This window comes from Micropterus salmoides, unplaced genomic scaffold, assembly GCF_014851395.1.
Source record: "Micropterus salmoides isolate LMB-PRFRI ecotype aquatic unplaced genomic scaffold, ASM1485139v1 Ms_hic_scaffold_4, whole genome shotgun sequence".
NCBI lineage: Eukaryota > Metazoa > Chordata > Actinopteri > Centrarchiformes > Centrarchidae > Micropterus > Micropterus salmoides.
The window spans coordinates 21,552,520-21,569,491 of record NW_024043372.1 but is presented as its reverse complement, the minus strand read 5'-3'; the positions used below and the strand labels follow the sequence as shown (position 1 = coordinate 21,569,491).

Below are 16,972 nucleotides of genomic sequence, written 5' to 3'. Positions count from 1 at the left end.
ATGGACCTGCACCTGTTTAACTGGATCACCCGCATGGGACGGGGAGCTGTCTGGTACTCAGCTGTTCTGACGTCGAGCACGCTATTTGACGTCACCGTGGGAGTGTCCCACCATCGGGAGAAATGAATGGTCATCAACACAATCCTCTCAGCGCCCATGTAAGTTGAAGCCCGCAAAACACACATTTTTTGCGGACCGCTGTATGAATTAAATGTGTTTCCATGCGCTGTTATCGACTGTGCACGAGGGTTGGGGTTGATTAACGTAGTTCATCCTATTGCCGCTGCCGCCTGGCGAGGTGCCCTGCCTGCCTGGAGCTAACCGTGGCTGAAGCTGAAGCGATGTTTTTCTGCTACAGAGTCGCCAGCCTGCTAAACTGACAGGCTGCGAGTGGCCAGGCGGCGAGTGAGCGCCGGTTTTGACACCCAGGGTAGCCTGGGTGGGCGATGTTAGGTGTGTTTGCATGCGAGTGATTACGGAAAGCGAATTAATCCTGCCGCTGTAGAGACGAAATTAGTAAAGGTTTAACTTTACTACCCCTATACTACGATGATTACACACCGGCTAGACCAGGATTTAAATGCTAAATGAATTGGACTTGAACAATTTAGACTTTCTGGATGTTATGCAAAGAGGGGGCTCTTAACCTAATGCAAACCTTTACTGTAAGAAGAACTGTAGGACATAATACGCCACCATGAAATACGAGACTCCCTAGGTGTGATTAAGACAGCCTTGTTGGGAGTATGTGACAGATGGCTACCCAATACCTTCAGTTAACACCTGTGGGAGCCGTTTTATGGTGGCGGTGTCAGTTGAACAGGATTCTTCTGCAGGTCTGGTCATTTTTTAATGTTTTCAGAGTCATATTTGGAGCAACGCTGATAATGACACACAGAATATGCCAGAATATTTATGACTGTCTTTATCAATGAGGACAAATTGGGTGTGGCAGTGTGTACTTTGTTACTCTATTAAATTAGATAAGTGAGCTTGACGGTCAAACAGAGGGATTCAATGTTCAATAACCTGTAATGACATGTACGACTGTGATTGTACAACATCCAGAATCTCAGATATTATGATTCTGATGTAGGAAACGGGTGAAGAGGAGACTCCTGTTCAAACTACTGGACTGTTCCGGGACGCTCGTGTATCACATTACACGGTGGTCACCTTCTGATTTATGCATTCAAATCTCAGTGATGTTGGTGGTTGGCCAGTAAACACACACAGTCTGTTCACCAGCAGTGATGAGAGGTGATTTGTTTTGGTAAGGTGCAGGTCGGCCCTCTGTTCCCGAGCCTAGCAGCAATTTCTAACACATGCCCTGTCCATCTATGGAAAATTGTTTTCCAGATAGTTGACTAAATGTGATCTGAGCCGCGAAAACACTGCATATTAAAATTTTAAAAGGCTAAATGATGTGGTTGTATAGCCCCAGAAAGCCACGGGGCCATGGACACTACACACGGGAGCGCGTGCTTCTGTGGAAATTGTGTCTGACCAGCTTGACATTTTCAGGTCTGCAGGTGAGCTCAAGTAACCCGGAGGGCGGGTAACCAAACTGCACACATTAGGTTTGAGTCTGGGGTGGTAAAGGTAGCTGTTCGACACGCGAACCTCTGTAAGCTGTTAATATTCAATATACCTAATGTGTGAAAACGTAACGTAACACCACACTATGACCTCGCCCCGCGCAGCGTCTCCGGTGTGCGCTGTAAAGCAAAATGAACGCCGCCCGGTGCACCACGTTAGCTTGTAGTGCTAGCTACAAGAGGAGCAGGCAAGTCATCAAAACGGGGGCACCGATGTATTCTGACTTTATCTACCACAGCGGTTAGCACCACGGCAGAATAAAACGATAAACTACATTGATGTTTTCAGCTAGTTTGTCCTACAGCCCAGTGTTTTTAAAGGTAAGGCCTAGCAACGATGGCTAGCGAGCTGCTAATTTCATCCTCTTTTTTTATCTCCAGCTAACGTTAAACCTTTGGGCTCAGACTATTTGCGGTAACTTATTAACGTCACTCATAAATACAGCCCCGGTATCTGTCTACCTGATTTACTTTGCCACACACCTGCTTCTTACATGTTTAAGCAAACGCGTTACTATTAACGTTAACTGTTACCCAACATGTAATGACACCGAGTGCACCTGTAACCCACTGAGCAATTTAACGTCAACATATTCAGCTGAATGCTGATAGTAAGCTCTACCTTCAGTGTGTTTTGATCAAGTTTTTGTTTTGTGTAATAGTGAAATAAAAAGGAAACTTTATTGTTAGCCAGTAGACGTTATTAATGAAGGGGAGGTGATGATCTCATCGGAATGCACGGATGACCGCAACCGCTACTTCACGCAGAGAGCCATGTTTGTGTAAATACATCTTGCACATCTTTGTGGTTTCCATTTGTTGTTGTCACGCTGAATTATTTTATCTTAGTTGTGGCTCAGGCAAATGGTCCATGTCCTCCATACTCCCAACGGGTTGTTCGGTACTATTAATTAACATTACACGATTAATTAAGCTAAAAGGCCTTGGAGGCCGGCGCTGTACGAAATTCAAACACGTGTTTTCATGCTGCCATTCAAATTCTGATTATGAAGCCACATAATTGGCAACGTGATTGTGATGTTTTTGGGGGGTGGAATAAACGCTGCAAATGTCTTTGGACTTAAATGTCAGTTACTTTATATAAACATACTCAGTCTGAAGTTGTGACCAAACCCACCCCGGACTGGGAAATTAATTTGGTTCTTAAACTGATCCGACATTAAATATACCCTGTGGGGTTTTCACTCCACAACTACGTGGGAAAACACTCTCTAATGTGTTATTGCTTTATAAAGTTGTTATGGTTAACATGTTAGTGAACAGTTGTTTATTAATCACACATCTGTTTGATCAATGTAGATTCAACATTCCCATTCAAACTAAGTTCCTGTTTTTTTGCTTTCCTCTCCCTATGTACTTTGATTACTGATTCATGTTTTTGAATTCATGTTGAAGACGGTAGACCCAAGTCTGGGAAGCTGATTTATATACTAGCCCATCTAAATATTCATTTAAAATAATTGTATAATACTAGCTTTAAACCATGACACTGTCATAATGATCAGAGATAGCCTATATAGCATTTCAAATGTCTGCCATGTTATACATAAGATAATTATTAAAACAGCAATTACTAGATACTGAGAACAAGCTGAATAGAATAGTTTGATAACATTTTATTATATCCGGATCAGATCTAACTGCTCATCTTGAACAAGCCTTATGTCTCACTCATCAAAACATGTCTTTGCACCTTTTTAAAAGATTTTTTATTATCTGTCATGAGAGCAACAGCTAATCAGCCTGGTACACTAACATAGTTCTACATCACCAATAGCGGTCAAAACCTCCACAAGGTACCTTTTGTATTGGTAGAGCTAACACAGACTGTGTTGGTGCAGTACATACGTACAGAACGTTTTCCTTAAAACCGTTAAGGAAAATGTTCTGCTTTGCAAACGTTTGTGAGAAAGGTGTCACCTGTGTGTCTGAAGATGTCAGGTAAAAGTCATAACCAGCACCTCTTATGCTGTCTTGCTTTGTTTTCTGTTTTTCTTTCAGCATGTGATTTTTCTAAACGTCCATGGAAACAGCTGACTAAGGTTTGACAGCTATCCCACCAGATTTCCATTTCCACCAATTAACCAGAGGAAGCGCTGCAGGAAATTTACTTGGATCAAGCCTTTTCCTGTGTCAACAGATCACAAATCATTTGCTGATGACCACATCTGAAGGTGTGTTTATCTGCACTTGGACTCTTGCAGGGTTGTCTGTCCCTGAATTGTAATAATTGTAATTTATAGATATTCGTTGAACAGTAATATTATCGCTAATACTATGTATTTTATGAGGAATAAACAAAAACCTGCATCTTTATGCAATAAAAGTAGTGTAGGAGCTGCTGATTATAGCATTTTTATTATTCAAAACAATAAACAATAATAAATTCCTTTTTTGGTAAACACAATATGAATCTAAGTGCTAATCTGAAGTGATATGTGCAGATGCATGAATACTGGAATAATGCATGTAGGCCAATGCTAGCAAGACCCAGGAAGACACATTGCTTCCAGATCAAGAGCGGACCTTCTGCCGTTTTGTTTCGTGTAATGCAAGTAAAAGCTTAAATGCTGCTAGACATGCACAACACTCTGTAGATGGTGTGACCTTGGAGCACTGCATGTACAGAGAGTGATAGGCGAATGTTGGCTGACCCAGTTCAAAGAGAACTCTTTGCCCTAAGACTAGAGGAGTTGGACGTCATTGTATTTTCATTGTAGATGAAGGATATAGTTCCATGCTTGTGTGGAAGTTTTGTTTGTATGTCTTGCCTTGAATTGCGAGCTTACAAAGCAATATGTTGCACTGAATCACAGATTGGCTGTATCACTGTTCACTGGATGAGGACATGTGGTTGAAGACCACAGATGTCCTTACATGGAGCTTAGTGTCAAATCACATGGCTACATAATTATATAGACCCTATATGGTAATTGATGGCCTTAAAATGATCACAAATATATCAAAGAGCCAGTAAGATGTGCACCTATACCTGGCACATGTGAGTTTCAAAGCAGCAGCCATGAAATCCTGCATAATGCGAACACTGGTTTAACACTGGGTTCACACAGTAACATAACTTCATTATGGTTTGCTGCGATCTCAACAAATTAACTTCTGTTTGAGACAATACAGTTAAGAGTCAGCAGTAGTTTGTTTTATACTTAAAGTATTTTCCTCACAGTGAGAGGGATGCTTCATGCGAATAATCTATTGACGTTTTCATTTGTTTTAAGTAATGAGTCGAATGATCGACCACAGTAATTGAACACTAATACAATTTAAACATGAAACCGCCTTTGTTCAAGCATGTTGATGAGAGAGAATTGTTAAGGATACTCTTTTCATTATTGTACTACTCACTACCACCTACCCTTTAATAGAGTGCTTTCTTATCCAACACTGCAGATGTAACAGCAGGACCAGCAGCAGTGAGTCACAGTGTATCACTAATGGAGCATTTCATAGGGTTTTTGATGCTAGATTGTGCTGCTGGGTTGTTAAGTGATATTTTGTAGCTCTGCTGACTGGCGGAGTCATTTTTCTGTTGGTCTGCAAAATAATCCATGTGTGACATCGTCAGACCCATCGCTTGAGGCTTTGGATATAGTAGGCCACGTTAGAAACTTCCTATTGAGAAATCCATTGTATTCTGGTGCAATAGCTGTACAGCTGAATATGTGCTGAAGAAGTTCATAGAAATGTTGGTTTTTCATGATTAGAAATGGGAGTGATTTAGGTTTAATTTAACAATATGTGAATAGATTATTTAGAGCGAATGCTGTGCTGACAAATCAAACCTTTTAATTTGATTCGCTGTGTTCATGAGTACTGCAACCAAGTTTTGGCTTTGATCCCATGTGATTCAAACATGCAGAGGCATAGCAGAACCAGTTTAGCTGTGTCTGTTTCTAGAAATGGGTATGCTAGAACACTTTAGTGAGTAGTAAGTACTGCATTTCCAAAAATGAAGGATTCATTTGAATAAAGTGATAAATTTCATCAGTTTAAATTTTGTAGAAAAATTCAGTCCTTTAACAAAGGTCCAAATCTGTAAATGCAAACACAGAACAATTTAAAGTGCTAAACCTGCCATTTAGGAATGTTGTGTCAAATAAGTAAAGGCACTGTAAAAAATAATTTTAAAGCTGATGTCCGTCTGGTTATGCTTGTTCATTTGTTGGCTGAGTAGAAAAGAAAGTCAGGAGGGATCTCTCTCTCAGTCCCCTACCCCCGTTTGTACGTGCTACTGATGAATTGTGCAGTGACAGCTCCTTTAAGCAGTGTTCATGCCATGTTTTGATGCTGTATAGAATTAGTATTATTACTTAAGGGCGTGTACAACTGCTGTCAGTGTCATGTTAATGTCGTAATGTATGCCGTAATGAACAATAGTTGCCATTATAACATAACAAGGCTCATTGACTTACTACTGGCTCTTAAGATTTTAAACAAAGGTCCATTAGGTTGTTGACAGTTTGTTACTGTCAGCACATTAGACACTTTTTAGTCTCTAATCTGATGTAGCATTCCTTCACATATCCATTATTACCAATTACTACTGAGTTGAATGTTTGTGTTCAAGTCTGTTTATTTGTGTGTGATGCTACAGTATGCCTATTATTTTTTTAATCTTTGTATCTCTCTGTTGAATGGAGCACATTATTTATGGGTTTTATTTTTGTTTATATTTCTGCTTGATTTAGCCTGTCCTGAGTTGTGAGTCAGTAGAGGAGAAGCTGGGCTGATGGTAAGCTCTCTGTCACACTCTATCTCACCCCTCTCTCATGCTTTCTTTCCTACTGTGTCATTACATGTTGGTTAACCAAAATGTTTTTTATATAAGCTGTTATCTGAGAGCTTAAGACTGGGAATGGTCCTTTTAAATTGCAGGATTTAGTCATGTTTATGAAATGAGATGCAAAGAGGAGGCCGCCGTGGATTGTTGAACCCTGTAATCAGTTGAGAGTTAGATCACAATCACTGTCCATTTAGAATTTCATTTACACTTTTCACACATTGTAGTCTCTTTGTTAGCATCACCCAAGCACTTTCAATTGTTGTCAGTTGTCAGTTGATTATTAATTTCCATAATGAATACTTTCTGAAATGTAATTATTCAACTATTGTGAGGGCTTTTGTACAGTTGGGCTTGAATGCCTGGAAATAAACAATAGAAAGTGATTTCAGAAACAGCCAAATGCACTGACCTTCAAAATGTGCATTATAACAAACCTTGACATTTCAGAAACTGTTCTCAGAGCTTGTTTACTTTGTAGACTTTGTGTTTTTTGTATTACTGGGTTGGCACTGTCTGACATGCTACATGCTGTTTAACTAAAATGAATACCAACTGTTTTCATTCAGCAGACAGAAAATATAAAGGTTTTTTCAATCATGAATTTTTAGACAAAATGAGCAAGAAACCTTACTGCAAAAAAAAGTGGTCATGTGTCAACCCAGTTTATGCTGCTTTGTATTTTATATTTTGCTGCTGCTTATTATGTTCATCAGTCATTGCTGCATGTCATAATCTTTCATAATTTTATTTTCCTTTTGTGTTAGACAAGCATGACATTGAGCCAAGCCACAGATGCATGCGCACTCAAAAGGCCCAACTGAGCGCCATCCTCTCTGCTTCCCGGCTTTCAACCAGTCTCTCGGGGGGGGGAGGGGGGTGTCGACGGGGCATAGCTAGTCCCCTGCACCCCCTAGTAGAACCTCACTGTGAAACTGGAGGTCTCTGATGGATCAGGGTAGTAGTGAGCAGAGTCCAGAGGAGCCGGATGCAGGAGGTCGAGTGGAGCCGGAGGTCGGCAGGAGGGCATCGGAGTCAGAGCACGGCTTGTCCAAAATCACCCATAATGCCCTGGAGAACATGGGAGCGTTGGGCCATGGCCTGAAGCACTTCTTCCAGCCACAGCGCCGACGCTCCTCCGTTTCCCCACATGACTCCGTCTCGTCCTGCACAGGCGCCCCTCCCTCCGAACCCACTGATGTAGGGTCAGAAGTAGGGGACACTCCTGCCTCCTCGGCCCCCCCTTTGGATTCTGACAACCCTGCTGCTTCCGCCCCTCCCGCAGCTCTGAGCCGTGTACTGCAGCAGATCCGAGGTGCTCCACCAATGATGAAGCGAGGCACCAGCCTGCAGAGCCGCCGCAGCAAGGTGGGGGGCACTGGGGATCCTCCCCAGAAAGGTAGCCCACAGATTCACCGGCGCAGCACCCATGAAGCCCTGCTGCAGGCGGGACGCCCACGCTCCTCCTCGACCACAGATACACCCACCAGCCCGGCCCTTGCTGATATGCTGCTGACATCTGGTTACCACTCAACTGAGGAGCCTGACAAGGTGATTGTCTCAGTCCTGTCAATTGGTCCGGGTGAGAAATAAACTGTGGTCATGCAACACTTCATTTTTTTTTACAGAGTACGATGAAATTCCAGTCTTGATGCAAGTGATGCACTGGCAGATTTGGGAGGTTTGTGATATAGGTTACATAGGCAGTCGCCTAGAGTGTGAGTGTGGGGGCGCACAGAGGAGGCTTGGCTCTCCCTTCACAGTCCTTTGCAGAGTCATAACTCAGTGAAATCTGACCACACAGACATGATACAGACACTCCTGAAATCAATGTGACTTAGATTTTACAGGGAGAGCAGTATCACCAGTGTCCGTCACAGATGAATGCCCATAGATTTGCTTAGAAATCACAGGGAAAAATAAGCTTTTTATATAACTTCAAGTCAAGTCAGTTTTATTTATATATTTATACCCCATATCACAGTTTTCCTCAAGGTGCTTTACAATCACTACAGCATACAGCACCCTCTGTCCTTAGACCCTCGATTCAGATAATGGGAATAAAATCTTTTTATATATATGACATCATGCAGTTATGATGACAAAATGTAGATTGTAAAAAGTTAGTGAAGAGGATGGATTCAGGAGGATAATTGAACAGCTTAACGTGTCACCCACTGAGTAGGATCTAAGCCACACCACCTCGTCTCCACCATAGAGACCTGGAGCACAAACACAGAGGAGAAACAAACACACAGAAGGAGAGAAGGTGAGAGGCTGAATTTCCTGGGGGACGAAGATCCAGATCAATGACTGGATGAGGCACTGACAGGAGGGGCATGGACTAAAAGTACGAATGTCAGTAGATTAATTAAGACTGAGACTGACCCACTGGAAGTAAAGTGATAACAGGTATGAGGGCTGAAGTATGAAGGAATAAGTACTAATTGAAAAATTAAAAGCAAAAAGGTGAGTTTTCAACTTAGATTCAATGACCTCGACAGAGTCAGTCTGTCTGATCTAAGCAGGAAGATTATTCCAGAGGATAGGAAAAGGCACTGCAGCCAGCTGTCAGACAGTGGGGACACATAGTAGAGCCCATTTACAGTTTTTCAAGTCATCAGAAGCACCATAAAGTTCCTTCTGACATGGATAGGGAGTCAAAGTGAAGCCAAAATTGGTGAAATATGGTCAGATTTTGTGGTTTTATTTAAGGTCCTAGCTGCAGCATTTGTAGTTCAGACAACAAAACATTTCAGTAATCCAATCTGGATGAAACGAAGGCATGAATTATGATCTCTGTGTCAGCCAAGGACAGAAGAGACCTAATTTTAGCTATGTTGCGTCCGTGCAACATGCTCATAAAAAAGGTATAGGATCAAGCATATCACAAGATTCTTAGCTGTCAAATGACCAATGACCAGCATCTCAGTTTTACTGAAATTTAGAAGCAGGAAATTACGTTAAAGCAGGATTTCACAGCAGATCAACAGGCTTCTAGATTTCTAATTTGAGCATCACCATCTGCCTTTACAGGCACATACAGCTGAGTATCATCAGCGTAGCAGTGGAAACTGAATATAAATGGCCAAGAGGTATAATATATAAAGACAAAAGCAGGGGCCAAGAACAGAGCCCTGAGGTACTCCATATTTTTTATCATATCAGAAATTAATGACAAGGTGATTGTCTCAGTCCTGTCAATTGGTCCGGGTGAGAAGTAAACTGTGTTCACTGTTTTTTCTGAAAGATTTTAACAATGCGAGAGCTAGGCCAGAGATGTCAAAGAGTTTTCAAGACTATATAGGAGGATACCATGACCAGTGGTATGAAAAGCTGTTGGGCCAGTGACAGGCTCTAAAGGCAGATTGAAAATGTTCAAAAAGATTGCTGCCACTTACATGAACCGAATGTTGCCGAGACATTTTTTCTAATACTTAGGATTGCACACCTGTAGTTCAATACGCTGTCATGCAATGCAAGGATGAAAAAGTTCTAGTTTTGATTTTCACCATTTATGTTCCAATCTCTATGCCGTACTGACCAAGGGGAAACACGGCATAGCCTGATGCGCACCTATGTTTATGATATCCCACGTTTAAAAAAAAATGGTTAAGATTTGAAAGTCCTCTAGTGAGCACCAGACAGTAGGCCCTAGTGGAATGATCTGACCATGAGGGGGAATGTGTAGATGGTGGTATGACTGGAACCAGGAGAGAGCTGCAATTAGTGTTCAGGAACTGCTAATGGATAATGCAGTATCACTTTCCAAGATGCAAATTTGGTAAACTGTAAACAATCCAGGTGTGGCCAGCAGTTGGGAACTGTTGTTCCAAACTCAAAACCTGTTTGTCCCAAACGAAAGTAAGAAAATGAAAAATGGGAGCAATGACAAAAAACGAAAATTATTTTTTCATTCAGTACATTTGTATAAATTATTCACAATGTCCTACAACGTTCTTATATCCCTGGAGCACTGACAACCTCCTCTAGACATTTTTAATAAATATTTTTCTCATAAAATCTGTCCTACCACATGCGTAGTACAATTCACATAACAACACATGGCATTTTTAGGATCTACTGAACTAAATCCTAAAATGTTGTATTCATAGAATAGTTGACTTCAAATAGTAATACAAAGGGACAGTGTGCACTCACGTGGAAGCAAATTGTGGTTGTTTGCCACCTGGCTGTAAAAATAAAAGATCCAAACTGAGTTATGCACTAATATCTGTGCAGGAATGGGAAAACTAAGGACTGTAGAAATGTGTTAAAAGGCTGTTAATGGTTTAGATGTGCCTGGATGAACCGGTGAATGGGGAGATGAGTTGTCAGTGGTGGAAGGTCAGAGATTGTCTTTGAGTGGTTGGTCACTGTGTGCTTTAAGCCTTTCTAAATTTAGCCTTTGCTGTCTCTGAGAGTACTTCAGATCAGAGAAGGCTTGCAGGGCTAAACAAACTCAAACTTCTGGGATAATTGTTGGTTTTTTGACAGTAAATGTTGAAACATTGTTATAAACAACATCTTCAGTTTTATTACTAGTGGAACTGGAAAAGGGGGAAGGGGTTTCCATGCCTATAACATAATGGAGTAAAAGGAAAAAGGGATTTTTTTTTTACTTGAAACAGGGCTTTATTACACAGTTACTTATTTTTAAAAAAGTAAAAGAGTTTATAAAACATTGACACGGTCATTAGAGCAGTCAATAATATTGCTTTATGCACTGTAGGGCCTTTAAAGTAGGGGGCTAGATGTCAGCCGTAAGACTGGAGAATCTCTGGAATGACAAATCAGGAGAGGGTAGATGTCGTAAAACGAGGGTCCATGCCACACTCTTCTGCAGCTTTTGGCAACTCAGTGGAAGCTGGAATTAAGTTTATCAACAGATGTCATGAGCAAGTTGGAAACATTTCTTACCCCTGTTCTGTTCATCTTATAACACCTTATGACCTTTTCATTTGTAATCAACAGTGCACAGCTGAGTTTGATTTATCCCATGTGGAACATGGATTGTCTGTTTGTTTTGTTTATTTTAAACTAAAACATTAAACTCCTTCTCAATCCTCAGCAAACTTGGCCGTATTTTGAGCTTTTGTTCCCCAGTCACAGTCACTAGACCTCCAACGATAAGTCGATTAGTTGTCATCTATTAAACTAATCACCAACTATTTACATAATCCAAGAATTGTTTTCAGTAATTTTTTAAGAAAAGAAGTAAAACTTGTCTGATTTCAGCTTCTCAAATGTGAATATTGTTTGGTTTCTTTACTCCTCTATGAGAGTAAACATATACCCAAAATATATTTGGGTTGTGGACAAAACAAGACAAATGAGTAACGTCACCCACTGTGTAGGAACTAAGCAACACCATTTTTTGGGCTGGGAGACACTGATGGACATATTTCACCATTTTCTGACAGTTTATGGACCAAACAACTAATCCATTAATCGTGAAAATGATTGACAGATTAACAAAGAGGAAATTAATCGTTAGTTGGAGCCCTGTATCTTTCCACCAATGACTCCTTGAGGCATCTGTGACATTACAGTCAAAAGGAAAGATGAATGCAGGTTTTTTAAATGTTCCTTTCTAGAAAAAAAAACAATATTTTCTAGCCAATACAGCACAGTATTTTAAATAGATTATTTTTATTAGTTAGATGCTGGAAGTACACTACAAAGAAACAAGTATTAGTATTACATCTCCCAGTGCTTGCACAATAATGCATGATTATACCATGACAAGCACTGATTTTAATGTTTTGTCTTGATAAACTTCAAATGATCAAAAGCATTTCTTCACATTATTTTACCCTTTTCTTCTGTTCACTTTTTTTTTTTGAACAGCTGGATCGTTATGATGGCTCGGGCCCTGCTGTGTCACCCAATGCCCTCTCCTGCGGTGCAGATGGATATGATGTAGTTGACAGTACCCCAGATCCCCAGCGAACTAAGCAGGCCATTGCCCAACTACAACAGAAGATCCTCAAACTCACAGAACAAATCAAAATTGAACAAACTGCACGTGACGACAATGTGGCTGAATACCTGAAACTCGCTAATAATGCAGACAAACAGCAGAGTGCACGTATCAAACAGGTGTTTGAGAAGAAGAACCAAAAGTCAGCTCAGACTATCCAGCAACTGCAGAGGAAGCTGGAGCATTACCACCGGAAGCTCCGAGAGGTGGAGCACAACGGCATCCCTCGACAGCCTAAAGATGTTTTCCGAGACATGCACCAGGGGCTGAAAGATGTTGGAGCCAAGGTGTGTGCTTTCCTGGTGCCTTCAGTAGTTTTTTAATTTTTAGTTTTTTGCCAAAACCCACTCTCTCAGCATTATTTAAAGGGTTTTATTCATTAAAAAAACATGAAATGTTACATTATTTGCCAATAAATGATAAAATATTTAATCTAAATTTGTTTGAGAAAATGTAAAAGGGTTAAGAGAGCTGACAACTTAGTAGAGAATAGACTGTTGATGTGACCGAAATTATGACCAAACACAGGTGTAACCAATGAAAAAATAATGGCTGCATTCCAGTATGACACATGGTTTACCCTGCACATGTAAGAAAAAGAGCCGAAATGTTTCCTGTGAGAAAGGTCTAGCTAGATGGCTGTCGCACTTAAAAGTAGAAGTGTAGTTTCTCACTTCTTCTAATAAAGGGTCAGTTCAACAAGATTAAAGGAAGGTTTTCGCTTACATGTAATGGTATGTAGCCATGCAGATAGTTATGTCCATGCAAGTAATTGAATTGCAATTGAATTATGAAAGCATTACAAAATTACAGTGTAGTTCGTTGCGTCTATTGAGTAATGTTGATTCTGGAAAAAGAGGTTGTGGAGGTGGTGACAAAAGCCTGGTTGTACTGCGTTAACACCACTGTACAGTGGAACTGGCAGAAGTCATGGATGGCCATATAGACAGGTTAAAGAACTAATGAAAAGATCAACGTGGATTTATTTTTGTTCCTTAAACTACACAAATGCAGAAAAATTATTTAATTTCCAGAAAATTGCTTTAATTTTAAATTCTGAAAATGTAAATATATATAAGCTATCATGGCTTTGAGTTTTCTACTCCCTTGTTGTGTGCCCATCCTCGATTGTTTGTTAGTTGAGCTAGCCTTTGTTAGCCTTTAGTTAGGGTGGGTGTTGGCAAATGCTGTGTAAATTTTCCATATAGCAGCCATTTAAGCTGTTGAAATTATGGTTTACAGAGCACTATTTCAGATCAGCAAGTTTTAGTTCACCCAGCACCTCAACAGATCCTGCACTTTCAACACAAATCACATTTGAGGCCTAGTGCTCAGATCATACCACACCAAGCGCTAAGAGGCAGAAATGCAATTATTTAACACTTAAATAAGAAATGGCTACCACTGTAGGTTCATTTATATAGTGGTGGATCTTTCCTGGAATGTGATTTTTTTTTTTTTACCTTAGTTGCCACTGCATTATGAAAACTATCTCAACTCTCTCATTACAGGTGACAGGTGGTCTCTCCAGCTTCTCTCAGGCCACTCACTCTGCAGCTGGGGCAGTCGTGTCTAAGCCAAGAGAAATTGCCTCTCTCATCCGCAACAAGTTTGGCAGTGCTGATAACATTGCAGCCCTTAAAGACTCCTTGGATGAAACCCAGGGTGATGAAGGTGTTGGTCCTGGGGGAACGAGGACCCTTGGGACAGGACAGTTGCAGTCCAGCCCAAAGTATGGCAGTGATGATGACTGTTCTAGCGCTACTTCAGGCTCTGCGGGAGCCAACAGCACGACTGGAGCCCCAGGAGGGCCTCCTAGCTCTAAGGGCAATACCCTTGACCATGCCCAGGCCTCAGGCTTTGATGCTATACTCCATGAGATCCAAGAGCTCCGGGAAAACCAAGGTCGACTGGAGGAGTCCTTTGAAAACTTGAAAGCCCACTATCAGCGTGACTACACGATGATCATGGAGGCCCTGCAGGAGGAACGATACAGGTATTACCTCATATCTTGTACAGCAGTAGTCAGCAATAGGCGGCCTACCTGTCAGCAATAATATCTGGCCCATGACAAAAAAAACCATTATAACGGCTGGTGCTGAAAGAGATCTGTCATGTCAGCAAAAGTTACTCACATAATTTCCTCTGCCTGGAGATACTGGGTAAATGAAAATAAGAGTCCATAGATTGATGTGGACCAGTCGCCGGGAGGCACACAATCCTGCAGATGGTTAATTGAGAACATGTAAAACGATCCCTTCATAATTAATTTGTTGAAAAGGGAGAAAAATAATACTAGCAGCAAGTGGGGATTGAACACAACCCTCCAAACAGGAGTCCTGTGCACTACTGACTGAGCTAAATAGGCACACAGTAAATAATGGATTATAAATGATAAATTGTGTTCCAGCCCGCCATCAAATGACTTGGAAAAAAAATATTTTTATTTGCCGACCCCTGCTGTACAGTGTGTATAGTAGGTCTGTATAAGTGAAAGAGAAAAAAATGTCCTGTTTGTGATGCGTTATTGTTGTTGTTGTTTTGCAGGTGTGAGCGTTTAGAAGAACAACTCAATGACTTGACAGAACTGCACCAGAATGAAATTTTGAACTTGAAACAGGAACTAGCCAGTATGGAGGAGAAGATTGCTTACCAATCTTACGAAAGAGCGAGGGACATTCAGGTAAGCTTAAGCAAAAATAAACAATGTTTCTGCTTTGCCATCAGAGCCCTTTCCCTGAAAGTTTTGTCCTTTGACCTGTAGGAGGCGCTGGAGGCCTGTCAGACACGTATCTCTAAGATGGAGCTGCAGCAGCAGCAACAGCAGGTGGTGCAACTTGAGGGTCTGGAGAACGCCACGGCACGAACTCTACTCGGAAAACTAATCAATGTGCTGCTAGCTGTAATGGCAGTCCTTTTGGTGTTTGTGTCCACGGTGGCTAACTGTGTTGTCCCCATGATGAAAACACGCAGCCGTACGCTTACTACTCTGCTCCTCTTCATCCTCCTCGCCTTCCTCTGGAGGCACTGGGATGCTATTTCAGAGTATCTGCATCACTTTCTTCTGCACCCCAGATGACCGGCTTGGAAAGGCTTATTTAAATGATTAAGGGACAGAGGGTTTGGGGCTGACGTGTAGAGGGAGGACGTACAGGGCATACAGGGCATACAGGGAGCTGAATCTCAATCGTCCTTCCTTTTCTTCCTCTTCAGGAGTCTCTCAAAACACTCAGGAGGATTGCATCAGATGTTTTGTCACTTTATCACTTTCTGAAATGTGTTTTGAGAAGAAAAAAAGGAGAAGAATGTGGAGAAAAGGCCGGATGTTTGGTATTTACTTGCTATCTTTGGTGCAATTGTGGCACAAGCACACACTGTAAGAAAGGGTGAAAGGGGCATAGTTGAAGGATGGGCTGAGAGAACTGCACACTTGATTTCTCTCTTCGGAGTGAATTTGTTTACATGTGGAAAACTTTCCCACAGAAGAAATTGTAAGTCTTATTAGAGTTTTATTTCTGATTCAAGTGGTATTGTTTTGAAGTCACTGATATTTTTAATACATCTGATTGATGGCTTTTTAAAAATTTTCTTTTAACTGTAATGAGCCAACACCGTTCTGCTGCTTAAGTTGTCCACTCTCTTTTTCTAAGTTATCTCTCTGCGGGTCTTGGCAGTCTGCTCGTTCTTTCCCCTTTACTCACTCTTTTCAAAATCTCAGCTTGTGTGACCAACTCTTCCTCTTTCTGCTCACTACACTTAAATAAATGGATAATGGGGTGCTTGCACATCAGCTGCATTGCTCTGGAATCAGACTTGTCACTGGATCAAATAGTAGTGGGTTCTGGACTTTTTTCTTTTGGATGTGTGAAGTCAATAACACTGGTTCTGCCACAACCAGGTCTTTACTGTCAAGAACTGTCAGCTGGAGTTGCGACCCTGCCCTCTGGGCCTACTGGATCCTGCTTTCCCTGGTGGCTTATCCACTGCAGAAGAATAATCTATGAACTGAATTAACATACTTGAAGAGCAGAGAAAAGTGCTCAAAGACTCAGTGCTTCCGTACTGTTTCTGTTAGTGACAATGAAATAGTAATAGTTCTTAGTTGATTTTTTATTTTTTAAAGACAAATAAATTTGCTGTTTTAAAAGGTGGAAGTCTAACTTGTGTTTGTCGTCAATGTGATTAAGTCGTTAAATTGTACATTACATTACAAAAAGCTTCTTGTTGGGGAATATACTGTATTTAAGAGAGTAGTAATCGTGTTCTTCCATGTTTTATGAACACTGTCACCAGTGTGAAGCCTCAGCTTGTTGTAAGACCAGTAATCCCCCCCAGAAATTGAGGAAGCATTGACATAAGCACTGACTTGGGCTTCTAGGCCATGAGAGTAACAAAGTTGTTAAAATTGTGAAAGTTTCTGACAATAGTTGTTAATAGATTATCCTTCAGATAAGCCATTTATTTTCTGCTGTCTTATTTATTGCAAAGGTGAAAAAATGATGTACCGAAAATATGACATATTAATACTCCTATGACTCCAACATCTGGAAGCGTGTTTTGGTTAGGGGACCT

At 41.0% G+C, this 16,972-nt stretch overlaps 1 protein-coding gene across 2 annotated transcripts; it reads left to right on the top strand.

Moving 5' to 3' along the window:
• Positions 1-64: 64 nt before the first annotated feature.
• Positions 65-16,554, top strand: tmcc1b (transmembrane and coiled-coil domain family 1b). Of its 2 annotated transcripts, none has more exons than XM_038696789.1 (8): positions 65-158; positions 3,621-3,793; positions 6,326-6,369; positions 7,185-7,968; positions 12,268-12,687; positions 13,912-14,396; positions 14,948-15,083; positions 15,165-16,554. In XM_038696789.1, exons 4-8 carry the CDS (start codon positions 7,366-7,368, stop codon positions 15,477-15,479), a joined length of 1,959 nt encoding a protein of 652 aa, XP_038552717.1. In that variant the 5' UTR covers positions 65-158; positions 3,621-3,793; positions 6,326-6,369; positions 7,185-7,365; the 3' UTR covers positions 15,480-16,554. The 2 variants fall into 2 exon arrangements, with proteins under 2 accessions (XP_038552717.1, XP_038552718.1); XM_038696790.1 differs by lacking the exon at positions 65-158 and adding an exon at positions 1,736-1,919.
• The last annotated feature ends 418 nt before the right edge of the window (positions 16,555-16,972 follow it).